Here is a 24,214-nt window from a genome sequence, read left to right as displayed (position 1 = left end):
TTGACGTTAGAACAGCCTAGCTTCCTGGGAACGCTTTAACCTAGGTACAAACTCAACCCTGGCCATCACTGCATTGCTTTATAAGGTAAAAATAAAGCAGAGCCATGTCCCCAGGGGTTGTTCACGCTGAGTAAATCCACCTCAGCATATCTGAGGAAAAAGTTCTTTAGTCATTGCTACTATAGTTCCCATAGCTGCTGCTACTTCTGCGTAATAATAAAGACATAGAAAACACAGGCTAACCCTATAGATCACCATGTGGAAGTCCAAGCCTTTGGTGGGCAATTCAGGCATATTCTCCACATTAGGCTGCTGACTGGTATCAAAAGTGGCCCGTCTTGACCTTATAGATTCTATTCTTTTATTATGGTAGTTCACAGAGCTATTCTGATAAAACCATTGCTACAGAGGCTTTCTCTTTGGGTCTACCTATCACATGAGACCACATTTGGCACATGCACTAACATGTTAATATTTCTCTGCAGCCTGTGAGGCCCCGCACACCAAATCCCTGGTCACAGAGTCCAATCCTGGGCCTTAACACAAGAAGCAGAGGTCACTCATCACTTGTCAAAGATCTACGCACCGCCCGGGAAAAAAGGATTGCGATGGGACCATTTGGATCTGACAACCAAGATCTCTAGCTGAGTAAAAACTCAAAAGTTTTTTCCAGGGTCATGTCCTCTTCCGCTAGAAGGAAAGGTAATTATTTCTGGGATGAGCCCTTCTCTTGCTCCAAGACACAGGCAGGAGTGGACCTAGTCACATTCTTCTCTTTAATTGATGTTGTGTAATCTCTTCGTCATTATGTTTATAAAGAAAAATCTGTTTAACAGTAGACCTGGCTTTTTTTAATGTACACCATTTACACAGAGGGTTAAAGAAAATCGACATCACATTTGTCCAAATTTTTCTATAACCCAGAAAAGTCATATACTAAATATAGGTCAGAACTCCAAATTTTACTGGAATAGAAATATTCAAAAACCCAGAATCTTTTGTAAACTGTACAAAGAGCCCTTTGAAACCCAAACTAGAATCCCATTAGTCTAGGAAAGAAAATCTTAGGTGGTGTTTTCTATCCACAAGTCTAGTCTTGTTCTAGAGCAAGTTCTTTAACTACAGCCTACAAGGCGATCAGGAAGCCATGTCACTGGGTTGTTACAGGAAAACAGAGCTAGTACAATATTTTCCACTTTGTACTGCGTGGGTGGGTGTGAACACTTTTAGATCCCTGAGAAGCATTGCTGCAGTTTCACAAGGCTGATTAGCAATTCTCATGAGCCCCAATGTACTTAACGCTTAAAAGATTTAGGTGTCGTCACTATGGAAAACAGTTTGGAGGTTCCTTAAAAACTAAAAATGGAACTACCATATGATCCAGTAATCCCACTACTGGGCATATACCCAGAGAAAACCATAATCCAAAAAGAAACATGTACCGTAATGTTTATTGCAGCACTATTTACAATAGCCAGGACATGGAAGCAACCTAAATACCCATCAACAAGTGAATGGATAAAGAAGATGTAGCACGTATATACAATGGAATATTACTCAGCTATAAAAAGGAATGAAATGGAGCTATATGTAATGAGGTGGATAGACCTAGAGTCTGTCATACAGAGTGAAGTAAACCAGAAAGAGAAAAACAAATATTGTATGCTAACTCATATATATGGAATCTAAAAAAAAAAAAAAAATGGTACTGATGAACCTACTGACAGGGCAAGAATAAGGATGAAGATGCAGAGAATGGACTGCAGGACACGGGGTTGGGGGGGCGTGGGGGGCGAAGGGGGAGCTGGGATGAAGTCAGAGAGTAGCGTAGACATATATATACTACCAACTGTAAAATAGATAGCTAGTGGGAAGTTACTGTATAACAAAGGGAGATCAACTCAATAATGGGTGATGCCTTAGAGGGCTGGGACGGGGAGGGTGGGGGGGAGTCGCAGGAGGGAGGGAATGTGGGGATATGTGTATAAATACAGCTGATTCACTTTGGTGTACCTCATAAGCTGGTACAAGAGTGTAAAGCAATTATATTCTAATAAAGAGCTTAAAAAAAAAAAGATTTATGCATAGTGGGAGAGTTACAAACTGTATCTGTATCCTAAGCTGGGATCCCGTAAGAGCACACAATAGTGAAAAAATTGCCATGGAAGAGGAAAGATCCAGAATTTACAGTAGTGTGAATCCAGCTTTCTTCCCTAAATATTGATCGCTATTTATATCCCAAATAGCTGTGGGACATTCAGTGATTAAAATAAAGGCAATATGAATCTCTCTCTCCATTTTTCTTCCCCAATCAGATCCTCTCCTCTGGTTGCACTGTCATGATCAGAAATATAAAAAGCACTAATTTCCACTATGAACACCTAGCAACTATGGAACATGGAGGGAAAAAAACTGGGGGATATCAGTTAACTATATAACAGAAAATCTCCCTTTTCCTGACTCATATAATCCCTGTTTTTATTTATTAATTTACACACTTCATCCAAGTGAAATGCTAATCCAAAAAGCACCATCACATATACAAAGTTATTTCCACATCTATCAAATCTGAAGATTCTGAGATCTGGCTGCCATGAGACATTCGAGACAATAAATAATTCTGTGTGGGTACTTAGCCCCTCTATCTTTGACTTTGTCATTTCATAGTGAAAGGACTTTATTGTGCTCTCTATATCACTGGCAGGAACATGAGGGCTGAACTGAGCCCTCGAGTCAGTCAAACAGAGGGTCTATTAGGCCATCTGCACTGTGGGACATGTAGCAGCAGCAGCAGCAGCAGAAATGGCCCTTGTCTTTGAGGAGTGTACAAGGGGTTTTATAAGACACACATATAAGAACCTTTCAAAGACAATATGCTTAATGTAGTAGGAATTGTGTGTGTGCAGCAGCTGTGCTGTGGGAGTCCAGGGGAGAGGAGCGCTGGAGTAGCCATGGATCTCAGAGAGAGCACGAGCCTTAGATAGAGTGAAGGGAGGAGGGAAGATCTTCTGGGGGGGGGGGGCGAAAGTAGGCGGGTGGGCGGCGGTGCGAACAGGAGAAAACCTGGAGGAAGGAACTTGGCAGGGGTCCATGACAGCTCCATTTTCCTCTCCTGTTTCCAAATCTGTTTACTTGTTATTTCACAATGAAGAAACAGAGCATCTATTCTCCTTACCCTCCTGTTTTCTAGCTGCATCTATTCATATCAATAAAATGTTATAATAACAAAATACTCCAGAGGTTCCACAAATCCCTGCCTGTCCTTCCAGACTTGAGGCAGTTGTAGGAGAGTCTCTTCTCACACAGAATGTCTCAGCTGCCTCCTTTCCATTGCTCCTTTTTCCATCTTCTTCTTTCTTCTGCCACAGACATTCACTAACTCCAATGGTTGATTAGAAAAGGGATTGCTGCCTATTCTACTGTAAAAGGAAGCTTCTGTTTGGCGCAGCTTGTGGAAGAAACACCATGCTGAGCTTCTCTTGGCTAAGATCTAGAGAAATTTTCCATTTTTCAACCAAGATTCATGTCTTTATTAGTTTACGTGTTCCATCTAAGTTAGCATCCCTTAGTGAACTACATCAACAGAAATCTTCCTGACCAGACTAACAGCAAAGAGGTGGTGGTGGGTCAGAAGGGAAACACCTGTGTTAGAATTTAGTCTCTCCGCTCACACAACCTCCTATTGGTTATCACTTAATCCTCCCACTCCACCCCACCATTTCTGGAAGAGCTATATTGTCAGCAAATAGTTACCAAATGCATGTATTATTTAGGCATGATGGATATGCCAAGAGGTGTAAGACCAATTTTTCTGACTCTGAGGAGTTTGTTGTCTTATTGGATAAAAGGGGCTCATTTTTTGGAGGCAGCATCAGAGCCTCTTAGAGGTCAAGAGTGAGCTGGATACTCTTTTTTGAAACTTCATCTATATTTTAAAAATGAAGTACCAAAATGAAATTTTAAAACATATGGTACGTTTTTAATGTATACACTTAAATTATTGCTTTTAACACAAAAAATTACAGTGACTAACTTTTGAAACAATGTCAAAAATTTAAACTGACATGAATGTTCATAGCAATATTATTCATAATAGCTAAGAAGTGGAGATAACCCAAATGTCTATCAACTGATCGATGGCTAAATAAATTTTGGTGTATCCATACAATAAAGTATTATTTGTCAATAAGAAGTAATAAAGTACTAGACCATTGACAGACGAAAAGATAAAGATGTGATATATATATACATACACACACACATACATACACACACATATACAATGGAATATTACTCAGCCATAAAAAAGAATTAAATAATGCCGTTTGCAGCAACATGGATGGACATAGAGATTATCATAGTAAGTGAAGTTAAGTCAGAGAGACAAACATCATATGATACCACTTATATGTGGAATCTTTAAAAATGATACAAATGAACTTATTTACAAAATAGAAATAGACTCACAGATGTTGAAAACAAACTTATGGTAACCAAAGGGGAAAAAGGGTGTGGAGGAATAAATTAGGAATTTGGGGTTAGCAGATACACACTACTATATATAAAATAGATAAATGACAAAGACCTACTATATAGCACAGGGAACTATATTCAATATCTTGTAATAACCTATAATGCAAAAGAATCTGAAAAAGAATATATATTTATAACTGAATCACTTTGCTGTACACCTGAAACTAACACAGCATTATAAATCAATATACTTCAATTTAAAAAAAGAAGCAATGAAGTACTGATAAATGCTACAACATAGCTGAACCTTGAAAACAATATGCTAAAGCGAAGGATGCCAGTTACAAAAGATCACATATTGTACGATTTCATTTATATGAAATTTCCAGAATAGACAAATTTTGTTGTCTGTTCCTTCTTAAACCAATTGTCTGTTGATGGCTGCTTGACTATTATAAATAGTGCTGCTATGAACATTGGGGTGCATGTGTCTTTTCAAATTGGAGTTATCAACTTTTCCAGATATATGCCCAGGAATGGAATTGCCAGATCATATGGTATCTCTATTTTTAGTTTTTTGAGGAACCTCCATACTGTTTTCCATAGTGGCTGCACCAATTTATATTGCCATCAATAGTGTAAAGGGTTCCCTTTTCTCTACACCCTCTCCAGTATTTTTTTATAGACTTTTTGATGATAGCCATTCTGATCAGTGTGAGGTAATGCCCCATTTTAGTTTTGATTTGCATTTCTCTAATAGTTAGCAGTGTTGAGCACATTTTTCATGTGCCTGTTGCCCATCTGTATGTCTTCTTTGGAGAAATGTCTATTTAGATCTTCTGCCTATTTTTTGATTGGGCTGGGGTTTTTTGTTTGTTTCATTTTGTTTTGTTTTTGATATTGAGTTGTATAACCTGTTTGTACATTTTGGATATTAACCTCTTGTCAGTTGCATCATTTGCAAATATTTTCTCCCATTCCATAGGTTGTCTTTTAATTTTGTTGATGGTTTCCTTTGCTATGCAAAGCTTATAAGTTCGATTAGGTCCCATTTATTTTTGCTTTTGTTTCATTTGCCTTAGGAGACAGGTCCAAAAAAATATTGCTACAATTTAAGTCAGATAATGTTTTGCCTACGCTCTCTTCTAGGAGTTTTATGGTGTTACATCTTATATTTAGTTATTTTAACCATTTTGAGTTTATTTTTGTATATGGTGCAAGGGAGTGTCCTAATTTCATTCTTCTATGTGAAGCTGTCCGGCTTTTCCAACACCACTTGCTAAAGAGACTGTCTTTTCTCCATTGTATATTCTTGCCTTCTTTGCTGTAGATTACAGAATAAACAAATTTATATAAACAGAAAGTAGATTAGTGATTGCTTAGGGCTGGGAGAGGTGGGAATGGGAGAAGGAGGGTTGGAGAGGGGAATAGGAATTGACTGTTAACGGGGTTTCTTTCAGGGGGAACAAATATAGTCTAAAATTAGATTGTGGTGATGATTGCACAGCCTTGTGAATATACCAAAAAAACATTGCATCATACACTTTAAATGGGTGAATTGTATAGTATGCTAATAGTACCTCAATTAAGCTGTCTTTAAAAAATCTAAATTGAAAGGCTTTCGTGACTGTGAAAGGCCCACGAGTGTAGGATGCTGGGCAGCGTGGAGTGGTGAACAGAACACTGGCTTGGAAGTTGACATGCCTGAGTCCAAATATTTTGCTGCTTATCAGTGATGTGACCTTAGGTGAATTACTTAAACTCTCTGAGATTTCTTTTATTCACTGTAAAATGGTGACAGTAATTCCCACTGGATTAAGACTGGGCTGTTGTTGTTGTTGTTGTTTTGAAAAACATTAATTCAAGAAATATTTATTAAAGAGTTATGTTCCAAGCACTGTTCTAGGTTCTGGGATACAGCAGTGATTAGGACAGTCAAGGCGCTCTACATTACAACTCATGCAAAAAATCTATTATCTTTGCATGAAACTTCTCCAGTGTAAAACACTGGCAATTAATTTTAAAATATTAAAAACACTGAAAGCTAACACTGTACAAAACACATCTGTGAGCCAAATTCTGCCCTTGGGCTGACAGTTTGTGACCCCTGATGTAGGCTTTTCAGATGGTGAGTTTCTAGACTACTGCCCACTTGGCTGAACCTCAGCACCCTCAGCCGGCTCCCATATGCTGCCCAGCACCAACTAAAGAAAAATTCCTCATAAAGTTCAGGGAAATCATCCTAGCAAGTAATGAGCCAGGCAGCGGCCTGGATCCCATCCATCTCTATAAGATGTGCTGCAGGCTTCCCCAGTGACCCAACGAGGCCCCATTCATTTTTCATGCCCAGGATGAGCTGGCACTTTCTACACAGTAGGTTTGGAAGGGACTTGAGCTTCCCATGCCTTTCAAGATCATCTGTCCTCTGAGGATCTCTTTGGGAGGCCAATTTAGAACACAGTCTCAGATGTTAGGATTTAACCCTTTCACTCTTCTTTATCTGCTGATACCTATCATCTCAACTGTTTTTGGCCAAACATATAAGCGTGCAGTCGTTGTATAGGAGGCTGTTTCCTGGAACTCAATAATGGATGATTAATCTGTTTCAGTTCTCTAACATATTCTAGATCTCAGAAAAGAAAAGAAAAAAAGCTTTAAATATATCGTGTAGCTATTCAATTCAGAGTCAAGCAACTTCACATTGCTCATTTATCCATCAACAGAGCAGTAGAGTTTAAAGCTCTGGGAAGAGAGATTCTAGAGAGAGAATTCAGGAAGTCAGTGTCTTCATTAGGCCATATTACCCTCTCAACACTGAAATGCTGTTTGGAATGCTTCACCCCATAGGGTCATGGAATTCCCCAATGCCTCTGAGTTTGAGACTTTCACAGGCAAAAGCACATCAGACTTCAAAAAGCCTCTGTCAAGACCATGTGATATAGAGAAAAACGGTAGACTCATGGTCACATTTCTTCTGCTACTAATAACTATGTGACTGTGAACATTATCCTTCTGAGTTTTACTTTCATCATTTGTAAAATGAGAAGAATCATAATTATCTCATGGGTCTTTTGCAGTGGTTCTCAACCTGGTTGCATATTATTAACATCGATTTTTAAAATGTGGCAGCCTGGGGACTTCCTAGGTGGCACAGTGGTTAAGAATCTGCCTGCCAATGCAGGGGACACGGGTTCGATCCCTGCTCCAGGAAGATCCCACATGCCGCGGAGCAACTAAGCCCGTGTGCCACAACTATTGAGTCCATGTGCTGCAACTACTGAAGCCCACTCACCTAGAGCCCGTGCTCCACAACAAGAGAAGCCACGGCAATGAGGAGCCCGCGCACCACAATGAAGAGTAGCCCCCACTCACCGCAACTAAAAAGAAAGCCCGCGCACAGCAAAAAAGACCCAACACAGCCAAAAAAAAAAAAAAAAAGTGGCAGCCTGGGACTTCCCTGGTGGTTCAGTGATTGAGACTTTGCCTTCTAATGCAGGGAGTGCAGGTTCCATCCCTGTTCAGGGAGCTAAAATCCCACCTGCCTCACGAGGGAAAAAAACCCAAAATGTAAAACAGAAGCAATATTGTAACAAATTCAATAAAGACTTTAAAAATGGCCCATATCCAAAAAACCAAACAAACAAAAAAGGCAGTCTGTCCTGCAAATTTAGTAATCTCTGAGAGTGAGATCCAGGTAGGAGTAAATTATAAAGCTTCACGGATTATTCTAATATACAGTCAGGACTGAAAATCACTGGTGAGGATTAAATAATGTTACTTGTGTAAAGCAGTTCTTACTACTTCCTAGTTACTCCCTAGTTTAGGTTTCAAACCAGCAATTGACTATACTTGGTATAGGTTCTAAGACTGCACCACCAGGTGTCAGTCTGACCATACAAGTTGGTTCCTAGAAGTTTCTGTTTACCTGTTTTCACAAGTAACAGCCATGTACCATCTCAACAACCATTTGTTGAGTACCTGCCTGCCTTATACCAGCTGCAGTGCTAGTGACCATGTGATTTCTAATCATATGACAGATAGGCAAGATACTTATTGCCTCAATCATGAGGAAGCAGAGGGTCAGAAAGATTCCAGGACTTGTACAGATGCACAGTAAGCAACAGAACTTAGATTCAAGCTTCATTCATTCATTTACTCGTTCAAACACACTGAACTTTACTATGCACAAAGTACTGTATATGGAATTGCAGATCCAAAGGTGAACAAAGCGTAGGTCTTATTCTCCGGAAGTTCAGTTTATCTTTTACCTGTAGGTACATTTGGGGGTGGAGTGGGGAAGGACATCTCATTTCTTCACCTCAGACGAGCTATATCTAGAACTCAAATGCTGTGTTCCTAAGAGGGTAGAGTGGCCCTCATAGAATTTCCTGGGATGGCTGTTCCACTGTACCCAGCCACAATAATAAAAAAAAATTTGAGAGCCTATTAGTGACCTATGAAGCTGGGGACCACATCTGTTTTACCACTGTCTTATTTGCTTATTTATATCCTCAGCAACAAACTATTAGTGTAGAGTATGTATCTAAATTTTAGTCAGTGGATATTTGCTGATTGAGTGAATGTCTAGCATTGTAAGTATTGCACATAAAGAGCCACAAGAGAAATGTTCAAACATTTGAATATTTCTTTCCAAAGGTGGTTCTAAAAAGCTCCAGTTGATTCATCCCTGAGGTGGGAAAGTTTCACAAATCTCGGAGAAGGTTCTAAATGAGCCAGGGACCAGAGAATTACTATATTACTACCTTTGATCAATGGATCCAGAGTCTAATGGCTACTCTGGAGTTTGTCCTGTATCCAGCTGTTATCTGTCTCTGAGTTGTCATTCACTAAGCCAAGCAGTGTGACAGGACCATAAGGGTTACCAGGTTGGATCAGACCTATAGTCCATTTAATAGTCTCTTACCTTGGATGAAAGGTTATTGAAGTAGTGTTTCTTGAACCTGGTTATAAATCAGAATCACTTGGTAGAGCTTTGCAAAAATAAAACACAGATCCCTGGACCCTACTCCAATCTAATGAAGTGGAATCCCTGGAACTAGGAGAGGGACCTGGGGCTCTGATGTAGGACCAGATTGAAAAATGACTGGTTCACTCATGTATGATTCTGCAATTCATAAATTTGCTCTAATCATTTCTGCATTCTGACTATATTCCCTCCCTGGATAATTAGTTCCACACATTTATTACCTACAGCTTGAAGTATTCTTTTTTTTTTTTTATACCGGTCCTCATTTTAACTCTACTGGAAGTTTGTCGATGACGTTTGTAATCCTAGGATTTGGGGATTTGAGAGCAGTGTCCATGTTGGTCTTACCCATGCTGTTTGTGAGACTATAGATTTAGCTCAGCTCTCCCTCTAACGCATGCCCAGCAGTCACATGCCCATTCTTGAGATTTTTCTTGGTTTACAAGCAGCTCTGGCTTTATTAAGTGATCCATTCTGCATCAGTTAGACAACCTTTGTCCACTTTGTGCAACAGCAGAAAAATAATATCTGTTCCTGTGATGATTGTGACCTGGGATTGTTACTGCTTAGGTCATTCAGGACAGGTAAGCACTTGTTACAGGTTCGGGTTAAAGTCCTGTTATGAGTCTAGTCAGCCTATTAGCTTTGGAGACACCAGCAAGGGGAATATACTTTCACTTAAGAACTCAATGACTAACATATCCCTTTGGAATGACAATCTGGTTGGTTTGTAGAACAGAGACCAGAGGAGGTAGTGGGGCAGGAGTATTTATACTATAGTAAAATACACAAGGGAGTGAATGAAGAAGTAGAATACCAGGGTCACATGCCTGCCAAATGAAAAAGGTCTGGTTTAACCACTTCCTTAAAGAAGAAAAAAAAATTTTTTAAAAGGGGGGGCTAAGTGGTGGGAGATGGAGAGCCACAATTGGGCTGATCATTTTGGAATCTCCAAATATCCTTTGATAAGTCAAAGTTTCTAAGTAGCCTTATGCACACATAAAAAAGAGAAAGAGAGGAGAGAAAGGGCTTAGGAGAGAGACAGAGAGGGAGAAGTGTTACCAGGTCACAGCCTACACATCCCTCCACCCAAATTAGGCCTGGCTAGGATCTGTTGCATAGAAAACTTACTGGTGCTTGGTTGGAAATTTGCAATACTCCAGTGATGGAGATTTTTTTATTGTATTCCTTACAGACGTCAACAATGAACATTTTCTCAACTGAAGTTATTAGAAAACAGATCTCCAGGGACTGGTCCACCCAAGATGAAAATACTGTGACCTCTGATTCCAACATAGGAGCTCAAAGATGCTCTGGCTCCTCTGTGAATCAACGCTCAAAATAATAATAGCTTTTCCTGGCATTTCTTTTCATTTAGAGATTTCAGAGCATCTCACAAACATCTGCCCATTCCACAGGGAGCTGATTAAGCCATATCTCTGACAATCATCTTTGGCGTGGGGTCCTTCCATCAACTGATGGCTGAGCTGGAAATAGAGTGTGGGCCTCCTGCTCCAAGGTCTCACACTTAACACTCACTCCCTCTCTTCACTACCCAGTCTGCCGCAGTTTGTGATGCTCCCACGGGGCACAGTTCTTCGTAGGGGCCTGTGTGTCAGATCTGCCTGCTTCTTTGCTGTCATCACCTCCCACTGACTGCATTTCTGATTCCCTGTGTCCTGACAGCTGGGCTGTGCCTTGGTTACTTGGAATGTGAGAATTGTTGAAGAATCTCTAGGGACTTTTTATGTCTTGTCATCCTTCATCCAAATTCACAGCTCCCCCACAACATCAGGACCATCAAAATGCCACGTCCCATGGTGCATTCTTCCTCCTTCTCTATGTCCATCCTCACTTCCCTTCTGCAGAAGAAGAGGAAACCACAGACCAAGGGCTTTTGAGGTAGGAAGGAATAGGAAGGAAAAGTCTTGTCTTTCTTCTCAATTTGTCCTCTTGTTTCCAGGGAGGGGGCCGAGGCCATGAACCTTGACCCTCAATGGGAGGATTAGCAGGATGAGTCTTTGCTTGCATCACTCATCCCGAGGGGGCTGAATTTGTTGTTTTTTATCTGGAGCAGGGATGACTCAGTGCAGACCCTTGATGGGGAAAGTCAGTCATCTCAGAGCCTGAGAGGGAAGTAGCAAAGGGCCATCACTGGCCCAGCATTTTAATTTAATTTTCAGACCAAAACAGTTTCACTGAGTCACAGAAAACTGAGTTCTCCCTCTCCCCACTGTTGGCAACTAAAGGAATGACGCTGTCTCTGTATGGGAGCCCAACAGAGACAGGCAATGAGATTTCAAATTCATAATGCAAGGAAGGCCCTGTACACACTGGTGGAAAGCTTTCTTTAGTCATACACCACGACTGTGCGTTTACCTACTAATTACTATAACCACTAGTGATCATTAGATGATAATTAGCACATGCCTTTTTTATAACTCCCATAGCACCACCCCAAAATAAATGATGATGTAGGGTGGGAAGGCTGCTCCTAGAGACAACTCCTGACTCATTCATTCACTAAACATTTAGTAAACTACTTTGGATCAGGCCCTGTGAGCAGGATGGATGAGGTTCTTGGTATCACAATGCTGCAGGAGAGATAGGCACTACGCAAGCTAAAACACAGGATGTGTGTATCCCACATGGAAGTGCAGTGCGTATAAGAGGGGCATGCAACCCAGTGGTGGCTGGGAGAGGAGACGTCAGCAGGCCCCGCTGTAGTAGTAACTTTGCAGGTGAGATCTGTAGGATGAGGAGGAGCTAGCAAGTGGAATCTAACTTAGGGTAAACCTATACTATTGGTATAATTTCCCCAGAATATAAAGTTAAACCCAAAGCTGCCTCCTTATGTTAACCCTTCAAAGTAACTCCCAGGCTCCATCAAATACAGTGCCTCTGACTCTGCTGTACAGTGTGACGATACCTTGGGAAAGTGTGAAATTCTACACAAGTAGGAGATGTAATTACCATATCCCACTAAAGAAATATTTCAGGGAGGAAGATGGCATGAGGGAAATAGGTGTGAAAATCAAGTTCTTCAGTTTCCTCACCCAGGCTCAGTTCTCCATGCCTTTGGGATGATCTGGGTCTGCCTCCGGAAATATGCTTGTCTGCCTTCTCTGGAGCAACAATCCTTTTTATCAGCTGCTGCTCTGAGAAGACACTGATGTCCTTTTGCAGGAAACTAACAGGAAAAGAAAGAAAGCCTACCACTAAATACACTTCCTGAGGGCAAAATGAAACGGCTGCGACTCTGGCTGCCTGTAGGAAAAGGCTGAATAAATAAACACACCATCCCTATTGTGTAGGCAGACTTCCTGGGGGCAAGTCCTTGTCTCCTCAGCCCACCTTTCCCTTCTAAAATTGGCCCTCCTGCAAAAAAGCAGACAGAGATCTTCTCTGGCTACTGAGAGATATTGAGACATTATAATTCTCCCCTTTCTCAAGCACAGAGGAAACACAGAGTTATAAGAAGAGAAAAGAATGACAGGAAGAGGAACTTGATGTTGCTTCACACCTCTCCTTTAACCTCGCAGAACTTTCCCAGCAACTTCTGCTTTGAGCCTTTCTGTGTACAAATCTGGAAACAGTGGGAACATGCTCAGAGGAGAAGGGCCCAGGGCTGGTGCATCTCAGAAAATCAAGAGGACTGTTTAAATCACAGCTGCACAGTTACTTGATTTGGAGGCAGAGGTGTAACTGTTATTATCTGCAAGTATTTATTGAGCTCTAATGGTCTAGCACCACAGAAGAAACTGCTTGAGATGGTGACTCTGGATCAGGAAATAGCTCCAGTTGAAAAGATCCTAAGGCATTTCCTTGTGAGGATAGTTTTTTCTTCTTCCTGGAACACAGACAAAAGGAAAGAACATGTACAAATATAAGGAGAGGGGAGGGAGGGAGGGAAAGAGAATATTTGAGTAGATACTCCTAGCCTGAAAAGATGAGATGAGGTAAGCTATGCACGTAGACCTTTTTCTTTCTACAAGGTTTTTGGTTTAAAGATCATTTATACTTTAGGAGTCCCTCCTGTCATTTTTCTTACATAATCATCACGAGTGGGCCCTGAGAAATGACTCAAATCCAAAATAATGGGGTTTCCTTGATTATAGTTCCTCATTTTCTCTGACCACAGGCCAGCCCTCAAGATCCTCCTCCCTTATAAGGAAGCCATTCAATGCAGCCCTGCTGGGTCACTCTAACCTCACAGGGATCTTTTGTTCATGTTGCAAACTGGACTCTCTTCTTCCAACTTTCTGATTGCAAAATTGCTCTTTCTTCAGTCTCTTGATTCTAACCGTTCCCAACCCAGGTGTGAAATCTGCCTCTTGGGTGCCCTTACTCCAACCACACAGCCTGGGTAGAATCCCCCTTTCTCTCATCCTCAGTTAAGGTCTGACAGCAGACTACACAGTGACCAGCTTCTTTTGAAAGGGACAAAGGTCTGTGTGACCTGGGCACACTCCCCTCTCTCCAGAACTTTAATGGAGCCAGGCATGGATTTCTGCATATTGGAAGGTGCTGCCCTAATTAACCCATCTTGCTTGTTTTGAGCGTGCCTTTCTTAGTATAGGGCACACAGGAAATTAGACTGGATCATGGCCTTGTTGGTTATATTTTATGAGCCCCAAATCTAGAATTGTGGTCTGGCAAGTATAGGGTACACATGGATAAATGAGACAAAATATTTGAAGATAAGACCATTCTGGAGAAGTTACCATAATCATAGCATATCTTTCCAGTAGCTTGGAGCGGCAACCAGATAGCACACACTTCATATAACGTTAATAATAATTAATGGTTACCGAGCACTTACTATACTATGCATCAGGTCCTTCCTGAATTATGTAGATTACATCATTTATTGCTCTTAAAAGTTTCCTCCTAGTAGCTACAAGGGAGAGAAAACCAATCATTGTATATTCAATAATAGCATTAATAGTGATAACAGTTATTGTATACACCAGGCACATAATATATTGCAGGCCCTGAGTTGAGCATATCTTCTCCTTTAATCTTTAAACAAAACCTACAAGTAGGTATTATTATTATTATTCTGAGGTAGGCTGCTTCTAAAGTGACTCCAATGATCTCCCTCCTGGTATTTATATCCTTGTGTATTTATATCCTTTCCTTGAGTGTGGGTTGGACCTAATGACTTGCTTTTAACTAACAGAATGTGGCAAGAATATTGGGATGTCATTCTTGTGATTAGATTACAGAAGACTATGACTTTTGTCTTCTTAGCAGTCTCACTCTTACTGGATCTCTCTCTTGCCCTCTTGCTTGCTTGCTTGCTCTGATGAAGTAAGCTGCCATGTTTTGAGATGCTCTATGGAGAGATCCACAAGGCAAGGCACTGAGGGAAGTCCTGAGCCAATAGCTCATGAGGATCTAAGGCCTTAGCCTAAAGGCTGTGAGCTAAGGAACCCTGCCAACAATGATATGATAGAGCTAGGATGCAGATTCATCCCCATTGAGCCTTTTTTAAAAAAATTTATTTATTTATTTGGCTCTGCCAGGTCTTAGTTGCAACATGCAGGATCTTTAGTTGTGGCATGTGGGATCTAGTTCCCTGACCAGGGATCGAACCTAGGCCCCCTGCATTGGAAGCAAGGAGTCTTAACCACTGGACCATCAGCGAAGTCCCCCAATCGAACCTTGAGCTGACTGCAGCTTTGTGAGACATCCAGAGCCAGAGGACCCAGTTAAGCTACACCAAGATTTCTGACCCACAGAAACAGAGATAATAGTTGTTGTGTTAAGCTACGAATTTGTTATGCAGCAAGAGATAACTAATATATATCCCATTTTGTAAATGAAGAAACTGAAGTTTAGGTAGATGAATCAACTTTCCCAGAGTCACACAGCTATACATGGCAGAGCCAGGATCTAAACACATTTAGGTTCAAGAGTCTGAGTCCAAGTCTACTTTCTTATGAGATTCCAAGTGATTAGGAAACTGGAGTTCTAGAAGGCATTCTACTCTCTGAAATCCTTGGAGTGTAACCATGCTTCCAGGAAACTCTTTGTGTGTGTGTAAAACTGGGATAGACAAAACTTTAAATGGTGCTAAGTGCTTTGAGTGGCCCACTCCCTGCTGCAGAAGAATGGCTGGGCCACCCATAGATCTGTTGATAGTAACCAGGGGCTCCATTTAATAGCACAATGGCAGAGCTAGGAGTGGCAGCCCATCCAGCTCACAAGCACTCAAGCCATCTTACCTATGCTATGCAAGGTGGGTAGAGGGGTACACATACTTTTCTTGAGGATGAAAATGCATGCATTGAGTAATGAGAAGGTATGGTGTGCGATTTAGAAATCACGTGAGCCCTAGGATTGGAAAGCAAGTTCTGCCTGAGAGAACACCTTCTCACACTGACTTTTTTTTTTTTTTTTTTTTTTGCTTCTTCCCTCCACGGAACAGAGCCTTGAACTTTGAAACCACAGTGCTTTGTTCCAGCATGGAAAGCAGCTTGGCACGTTCCTTTGTTGGAAGCTCCCCAGTTTGGGATGGCAAAAACATCTCCTTCCAGAAAATTTCCCTTTGTTTATCCAGAGCTTCATGCCAGTGGTCACCTTTATGAAATCCAATGAAGATGCACTCGTTGGCTGGCTGCAGGAATCTATCCTTCCTTGTCAGCTTTGCCTCGGTGCCAAAGCAGCAGGCTTTGAGCTCAGGGGGGATTTCCTTTCCAGGTGGCAGTAAAGCAATGATCCCATAGGGTAGAGCTCTGGCCCCATTCTCTTTTCAACCAGTGGCAGAGGCTGCACTTTGCTGGTGCAGTTGTGCAACCTGGTGTGACGTCCATAGCCAGGGAGGTGGGGGGAGGATTCTAAGCTGGCTCAGCACTCTGATGGTGGCTTCTTGACTCTTTCTCTCTCTCATTACCCTCTTCTCTATGGGCCCTCTCTCTCTCTCTCTTAGCTCTCATTCTCTCTGTCTCTGTCTCTTTTTCTCTCTCTTTCCTCCCTCTCTCCTATCCCTTCATCCCTGTCAACCTACACCTTCAGGGGTCCCAAACTCAGGGAACCATCTCTTATCAAATATCAGGGCTTTGCCCCTAACTGCTAGCAGCAGGCAGCTCTGGCCCTTGTCTGCTTATCTGAGTGATTTTCTTCTCCACCAGTTGTTTGTTACTCTAATCCATTTGGAATTGTGTGTAGAAACCAGGGAGAAAAAAATCCAAAAACAAACAAACAAAAAACCCCAAAAGGAGCTTTTCCATAGTGAAATTGCCCCACAGACTAAAATAGAAATGGAAAGAGACTTGGATTCTGCTCCCCTGAAAAGTGATACGATGAAAAGAGAGGAGCAGCAGAGAAAAGAGAGCAAAAAGTACCAGCACACACTAGAGCCCAAGGCAAACCATACCACTCAGATACTGGGACATCACTCTGAGTCCATCATTTTCCACTTAATCAGGATTTATAAAGGCTATTTTTGCCTTTAATACACCTGCCATCCTGGTTTTGCTCAAGTGGTTTTGCTCAGATACCATCTGCACTACCTCCACAGCCAGCCATGCAACACAAAGCTACAGACTCCCTGACTCCAGTGCTCTTGCTTTTTAAGAGAGGGCCTTGAGAATGATGGAGAAGCACATAACACAGGAAAGAAAAGGGAAGCCAGATGGAATAATTACATTATAAGGTTACTTTGTGTACACAAAATCAAAACATAGGGTACAAGCATTACCTTTTCCAGTACTGCATGGGCTTCAGCAACACAATAGCCTTCTGTTGGATCAAAGAATATTCCTTAAAACCTTCCTTCTTTAAGGTTTTCTCTCTTTTTTTGCTGGGTTGTACTTTTATTTTTTATGTTTAAAGATTTATTTATTTATTTTTGCTGTGTTGGGTCTTCATTGCTGCACATGGGCTTTCTGTAGTTGTGGGGAGTGGGGGGCTACTCTTTGTTGCGGTGCGTGGGCTTCTCAGTGCGGTAGCTTCTCTTGTTGCAGAGCAAGGGCTCTAGGTATGCAGGCTTCAATAGTTGTGGCAAGCAGGCTCAGTAGTTGTGGCTGGTGGGCTCTAGAGTACAGGCTCAGTAGTTGTGGAGCAGGGGCTTAGCTGCTCCGAGGCATGTGGGCTCTTCCTGGACCAGGGATCGAACCCTTGTCCCCCGCATTGGCAGGCTGATTCTTAACCACTGCACCCTGGGTTGTACTTTTATATTATATTTTTCTTCTACTGCTTTTTTTCCTTTTTAAATTAATTTATTTATTGGCTGTGTTGGGTGTTTATTGCTGCTCGCGGGCTTTCTCTTGTTGGGGCAAGCGGGGGCTGCTCTTCATTGCAATGAGCGGGCTTCTCATTGGGTGGCTTCTCATGTGGGATCTTCCCTGAGCAGGAATTGAACCTGTGTCCTCTGCACTGGCAGGTGAATTCTTAACCACTGCACCACCAGGGAAGTTCTACAGTTTTCTTCTTAACTAATTTTTCACAAGGAATGGTAGTGGTAGAAGTGTATATTCATGTATGAGCAAAAACATTTAAGACTGCTGTGTGTGTGTGTGTGTGTGTGTGTGTGTGTGTGTGTGAGAGAGAGAGAGAGAGAGAGAGAGAAATAGAAGGGGGACTTCCCTGGTGGTCCTGTGGTTAAGACTTTGGGCTTCCACTGCAGGGGACCCAGGCTCAATCCCTGGTTAGGGAACTAAGATCCCACTTGCTGTGTGATGCAGCCAAAAAATAAAAATAAATAAATAAATAACATGAAATACAAGGAATAGCTGACCTTTGTGGCAATTTTCCTAGTTTTGTGATAGTAATTTTGTTGAGTTCCTGAACTTAGATTGCAAGTCCTCTTAGTGAGGCTGGCTTAATTCTACGTTCTCTATCTCACGTAGTCACTGTGGCTGTGCAATAGCCATTATTACCCAAAGTACCATAATAATGGCCATTCCCTCCTATGACGTTATTGTTTCCTATCTGCCAGGACATTAATTGCCTTCTAACTTGCTCTAAAATTGGTAGGTAGGACACACTGCCAAGACTAGAGAGAAGAAAGCTGCTGCTAATACATTAAAAAGCTGGGTAAAGGACATACCGCTACCTCCTCCTTCTCATTGGAGCATCTTCACATTTACATGTTACCATTTTTGTTATGGGATGTTAGTTCAGGCTTGCCTTATGTCTTAGATTCCATCTTATCATGGTCAATGTCTGATCTTTCCTTCAATTGCATGATTCAGACATTTCTGAAGTTATTTTGGCTTTTCCACTTTCCTTTTACAGGCTTTTCATGAGTCATTGAATTGAAGGGGAGGTTATTTCTAAATTGGAAGGTGAGAATGAGGGAAGGGGGAGGAAAGTACCAGAAAATAACTAGGAAAAGACACCTTATTGTTACGTAGAGTTACTGGAGGAATAATTTCCGCTTAGTTTGGTGACAGAGGTATGTAGTTTATTTAAACTTGACTAAAAATATTTGTTGGAAAATGAACAATTTTTTTTTTTGGATAATGAACCATGCAGTTTTAAACTCCTTGTAGCTTGCTGGAACAGGACAGGTGGGTAAATAGAAGAGATATGGAACAAAGAGTTAGCGAGAATAAGAAGGGGACAAAGTCCAGATTTTTGGTGCAACAGGAAGTCCCCAACCATAAAGGGATGCTTAAGAGGGAAGTACCCTTGACCTGCCCCAATCCATTCCTGAGAGTATTTCACCACCCATGGGTTTGTGTATGATAGGTGCAGTTGTGAGGAAGGTATGTTTAAATTTGATTTAGAAATTGAAAGAGTAATTAGGCCAGCATTTTGCTATTTAGGAGCAGGAAAAGTGGGTGGAAATGAAAAAGAAAAGTAAAAAGCTAACGATGCATGTATTTCTAGGAGCACAAGAGTTTTTATAGCAGCACCAAATTTCTCAAAAATGCCTACTGTAATTTGTACCCAAATGAATAAAAATGTAATCATTTATTCTTGTGCATTGTGCCAATATGAGAAAAGAAATGCAATTCCTTCAATGGTCCTAATTTAGACTGCTAGGAAGAGGAGAGGTTTAGAAAAAAAGACAAGTTTTTAAGTATCTGACACATTTAGTTGGGCTATTTAAGAACTGCTGAGCATCAAAATCAAGTTGCGAGGAGCCGAATTCTCTTTTCCAAAGCATCGCAAGGGTAAAATGTGGCCCATTTAGTCCAAATTTGCTATTGGTTGCCTGATCACTTCGCAGGAGCCAGCCAGGGGTGAGTCTAGAAGCTGCAGAACTCTCAACACGCCACTTCAATTTATTAACTGCAACCAAAATGGACTGATTCTGCTAAATGAACGGTTGTAGTTTGCCCGTCAGCATGGAGACTTCTGGAAAGAGCGTCAAGGAAATTGGGCACCTTAGGACCTCAAGAAGGGGAAATTTTTAATCTATATAGTGCTTTTCTCTCAAGGACTTGTAAACGATTTTTATTTAAACACAACCTCTCATGTTGCTGTTTGTAAGTACTACCCTCTGGGTAAGCTAACAGTGATAAGATTCTCCTTACAGGGAGGAAGTTGGAGAAAGGCATGAGTTTACAGAGTCAACTCTACCACAAAGAGTTAACCCTTCCCCTCCGACAGAAGCGTCCGCCCCTTCCTTACTTTCTACTGCGCAACCAAACTGTGCCCAAGCTCGAACCAATCGTGGCCGTCACATCCTTTGCCAGTTGACTTAACAGACACTTTCGGCAGCCTATCAAAACTTTGAACTGCCCAACCATCAACCAATTACAACTGAAACTCGGTCTAGGATGCTCCAGGTCCGGGAGGGGGGAAATACCAGCTCAGGAAAAGGGGCGGTAAGGAAGCGTTGACGGACGGGTAAACTAAACCAATAAGAGCAGAGAGCTGCCGTCCCACTATCCAATGGAGAGGTAGGAAGTGTGAAATGGGGTGGGCCTGTTGTCATGGGGGAGGTGGCGGCGCTAGGTGGTTACTGGCGCCGGAGGTAGAGGCAGTGGCGCTGGAGTTGCTCGGGGGCAGCGGCAGGTGAGTACCGGCAACGCGGGCCTGAGGTTTGGGGGCCGTTGTGGGGCGGAAACTCCAGCTCGGCGCTCCCGAAGCGGAAGCCAGTGGAAGAGGGCCTGGACTGCGGGCCGGAGCGGGCCAGGGCCGGGGCCAGGGCGGGGGCGGAGGCGGCGAGTTCGCGCTGACTGGGCTGCGGGGAGAGCCGCCCGGCTCCTGGCGGAGGAGTTCGTGGTGGCAAGGTAGGCTGGGGCCGGACCACCGCGGGTCAGGCCGGGAGGTGCCTTGGGACGCCTGGCTGTTCGGGTCTGGGGCACTGACCGGCGGCCGGTGTGTGAGGGGTAGGTCCCTGGGGAGACGGGAGTGTCTGGGGTCCCAGAGAAGGGGGTGACCCGGGGTGACGGGGTACGACCTGGTTCGAGGGCGGGGTGACTCGGGAATACCCAGGGCAGCTTGGGTGCAAGGAAGAAGGGGAACCCGGGAAGCCCCGGAGCGGCCCGAGCGGAGAAAGCTGGGGGGCCGGGAGACTGGGAGTGGCCCGGGTCCGAGGGAGAAGGGAGGCTGAGGGCGGCCGGGGTCCCCGCGAGGTCGTCGAGGAAAGGCAGGGAGGGAGCAGGGGGATCCTCTTGAGAAAGGCGGCCTTTCGAGAGAGGAGGGCTCTTGCGGGGCTTCGGAGGGTCGGACCCGTGGAGACCTTGAACAGCTTGGGGAGGAACGGGAGGCGCCCTGCCCCCCACTGGGGGTTTGGGATGGGAGATCCAGGACTGGACAGGGAACTTCTGGGTCTGAGGATCCTCGGGAGACCCGGGTTTTGAAAAAAAATCCTCGAGGGGTAGCTCGGGTTTGAGACTGTGGTGTGGGGTCCAGCTGAGGAGTGGAAGTTCTCAGTTGGAGATTAAGTCAAGCAAAGTGACAAGGGGGTGGGTGGGAGTAGTTTCCTTGTGGGAATGGAGTAGGAGATAGGGCGGAATAGGAGGCAGCAAGAAAGTTGCTCAGGAAGAGACTAGTGGTCTTGGGGAAACTGGCCAGAACAGTAGATATGAGAAGTTAACGTGGCGCCCTTAATAGGTTCTAAGGACTTCAGAAATAGAAGAAACTTCAGCTTCATGATACTAATTTACCATCTGGGACCAGAGATAGGGTTATAAAAGCAAGGTTGTGACTTGCATTCCAGTGCTTTAGAAGAGAAATTTGTTTTAGGATGAGTGCAATATTGTTAGAAAATAAGGACATTGACAAGATAGGGAAATTGAATGGGGAAAGGGGAGGAGTGGCTGAACTAAAGGAGTAGGACTGGAGACTTGATCAGAAGGAGGAGAGGCATGAAGAGGATAGGCTTACTTTCACCAAATTAGAAATGTTTGAATTCTAGTTCCACCACCTAGCTTTGACAGCTTAACCTCTCTCTGTGCAGAAATTTCATCTGTGTAGTAGGGATAACAATACTTCCTACTTCTTAGGGTTGTTATTTTACGTGAGTTAATATCTGTGGAACTTTTAGAATAGTGAATGGCACAGTGTAAGCACTATGTACTGGATTGTTAAATGTGTAGAGTATAAAGTCTTGAATTCTTTAATGCGTTGTTCTTGAGCTTGCACCACAATCACCTGGAGGGCTTGCTGAACTACAGACTGCTGGCTCCACCCAGAGTTTCTGATTCAGTAGGTCTGGGGTGGGACCTGAGAATTTGCACTTATCTCAGGTGATGTTTATGTTGGTCAGGGAACCACATTTTAAGAACCACTTGCTTTATTGAAAACAGTAGTAATGTAGCAACCTTAAAAAACCTGTCTACCCTGATAGAGATGGGTAGAAGTAAATTGCAAAAAAAAAAAAAGATCCTAATACTGTATAAGGGATACCCTATTTTAAGTCTGTTTTTCAAACTGTGGATCATGATTTATTAGTAATTTATAAAATCAATTTAGTGGGTTACCACCAGTATTAAAAATGAAATGGAATAGAACAGAATTGACTACCATTGCACATGGCAAGAAAAAATATTGTTTTGGGGAATTTTGCTCATGTATGTGTATACTAGGTCACAATGTAAAATGCATTTCTTTCATTAAAAAGTTTGTAAAACTATTTTGAGCCATGCAGTGCAGCAAAACCAGCCCAGCAAAAGCAGCCCTTCAGTAGGGGCATCCAGGGACTGGGTTTATTATTTATTTATTTTTCTTTTAGTGGTAATTCTCAGGTACAGATATTTTCTGTTAAATTTCTTCAGTTTCTGATTTGGTTTCTCCTGTGTTTGCCTTATCGTATATGGTGTTGTGCTTCTTTTTAAATATTGAGAATCTTTAGCATGAGGACTAAAGGGAATTTCAGGCAGAGAGATGAAATTGAGTGGTGTTTCTCAGTGTTTTGTTTCACTCATGTCCTCTTTTTTTTTTACCGGTGTACTGTAAAGCACTGTCTGTAAAAAACCTAAGTGTACACAGACATGTTGACAGTAAACAAGTAACACCGAGGTAGACAGGTCTGAGAACAGTTCGTATATGGATTTAAGCAAAAACCAAATAAGACATTTCAAGAGAAAAGGGAAAGGGTGTTTCCTATTTAGAGAGTAAAGGAATTTTAAAGTTTTCATGGCCTTAATACAAAATATACAATATAAAAGCATTTTTAAGGGCACCAGATATATACTTCACTTGTGTATTTTAGATATCTAGGTTTTTGAAGAGAGAAGAAATAGTAATAATACTTGACAGTAAAATGCACCTGGGTTAGAGTTTTAACTACAAAGTCGTTTATTAACCTTAAGCAGGAGCTTTTGTTTTGATGGTTTTCTCCCTTGAGAATGATCTGGATGTGACATATGTTGTAAATTTAACTTGTTTGAGGGACCTAAATGTAATCTACATACTTAAGCAATATTAAGCACATATACGTATGTTTTGTGCTGTTCTTCGTTTGGTTTTTCTGCTATAAGACTAGATGGTTTATATTTAGAAAAAGTTTGATTTATATCTGTTTTAATGGATGTAAGAACAGAGAAAACAATATTGAAAACTGAAAGATTCTTACAGCTTTCTTTAAAATCTTTAATTTAGGGGATTTATAACCCTTTCATTAATGTTTTATGAAATTGTGAAGAAACTTTTGGAGTAGCTTTGCATCAGGAATTTTAGATTTTTTTCTCTCTCAAAAATAATTTTTAGTTCTATTTCCTGTTTTTATTAAAATTTGTTTTTTGTTTGGAAGACCACAAAACGTGTAATCATTGCATATTTGAGTTGAAAAACATAAGTAGTCCTTTCATAAGACAAATTTGCTAATTTTTTGTGACAAAGATTCCAAGGATGAAAGCTTTTGAATTCCTTGCCTTGAGTTAAATGAAGTATCCTTACCACCAGAACGGTTAAGTCATAGGGTCAATGGGCACTTTTGTATAGATCATTCAGTTCTTTACTAACTGATGGAAGAAATGTAGGCTGTTAATAATCAAGTGTGGGAAAAATATAAAATTCATTCTTCATGATTGTGGACATTAAGTAGTTTGATTACTTACTTGCTTTTTAATAAGTGGACTTTATTCAATTGACTTATTAGTCACCCATAATTTAATCATACTTCTCTGCGAATAGCTCTGATTGCTCAACCCTTTTTACACTGAGATTTGTTGATCTGTAGTTGAAAAAATGGTGGGTTTTAAATCCCAAAGAAACTGCTCCTGATGTTACAATTTAGTGAGGCTTATTTTCCAATTTCAAAGATTATTCAGGTAAACGATTTTTAAAAGTGGAAGTTTAATTAACACTAGTTAATTAAGTTTATTTTCTATTTCAGTAAAGTTTTGT

The 24,214-nt window shown here is 41.8% G+C and overlaps 2 protein-coding genes and 1 non-coding gene across 40 annotated transcripts in view; 2 read left to right on the top strand and 1 right to left on the bottom strand.

Moving 5' to 3' along the window:
• The window catches only part of HEATR4 (HEAT repeat containing 4), a 37,254-nt gene extending 36,372 nt beyond the window's left edge, over positions 1–882 (top strand). For all 3 annotated transcript variants that reach the window (XM_057730412.1, XM_057730411.1, XM_057730413.1), the window contains one exon: positions 486–882. In XM_057730412.1, coding sequence (XP_057586395.1) covers positions 486–644 — 159 coding nt within the window. In that variant the 3' untranslated portion in view covers positions 645–882. The remainder of the gene's footprint in view (positions 1–485) is intronic.
• Positions 883–15,037: 14,155 nt separating this feature from the next.
• On the bottom strand, positions 15,038–15,110 carry TRNAW-CCA (transfer RNA tryptophan (anticodon CCA)). The gene has a single exon. It is a non-coding gene; the product is annotated as a tRNA-Trp (tRNA).
• A 5,239-nt stretch (positions 15,111–20,349) lies between these two features.
• NUMB (NUMB endocytic adaptor protein) overlaps positions 20,350–24,214 on the top strand; it is a 168,158-nt gene continuing 164,293 nt past the window's right edge. For 30 of the 36 annotated variants that reach the window (XM_057730767.1, XM_057730751.1, XM_057730737.1 and 27 more), the window contains exon 1: positions 20,484–20,652. The gene's annotated coding sequence lies outside the window, so the exon portion shown is untranslated. Of the gene's footprint in view, positions 20,435–20,483; positions 20,653–20,730; positions 20,752–24,214 lie in introns of those variants that run through there. The other 6 variants (XM_057730732.1, XM_057730738.1, XM_057730747.1 and 3 more) reach the window with 6 other exon arrangements.

This window comes from Hippopotamus amphibius, chromosome 4 (genome assembly GCF_030028045.1).
Source record: "Hippopotamus amphibius kiboko isolate mHipAmp2 chromosome 4, mHipAmp2.hap2, whole genome shotgun sequence".
Classification (NCBI taxonomy): domain Eukaryota; kingdom Metazoa; phylum Chordata; class Mammalia; order Artiodactyla; family Hippopotamidae; genus Hippopotamus; species Hippopotamus amphibius.
The sequence above is the reverse complement of the archived record's forward strand: the minus strand, read 5'-3'. Positions and strand labels throughout refer to the sequence as shown.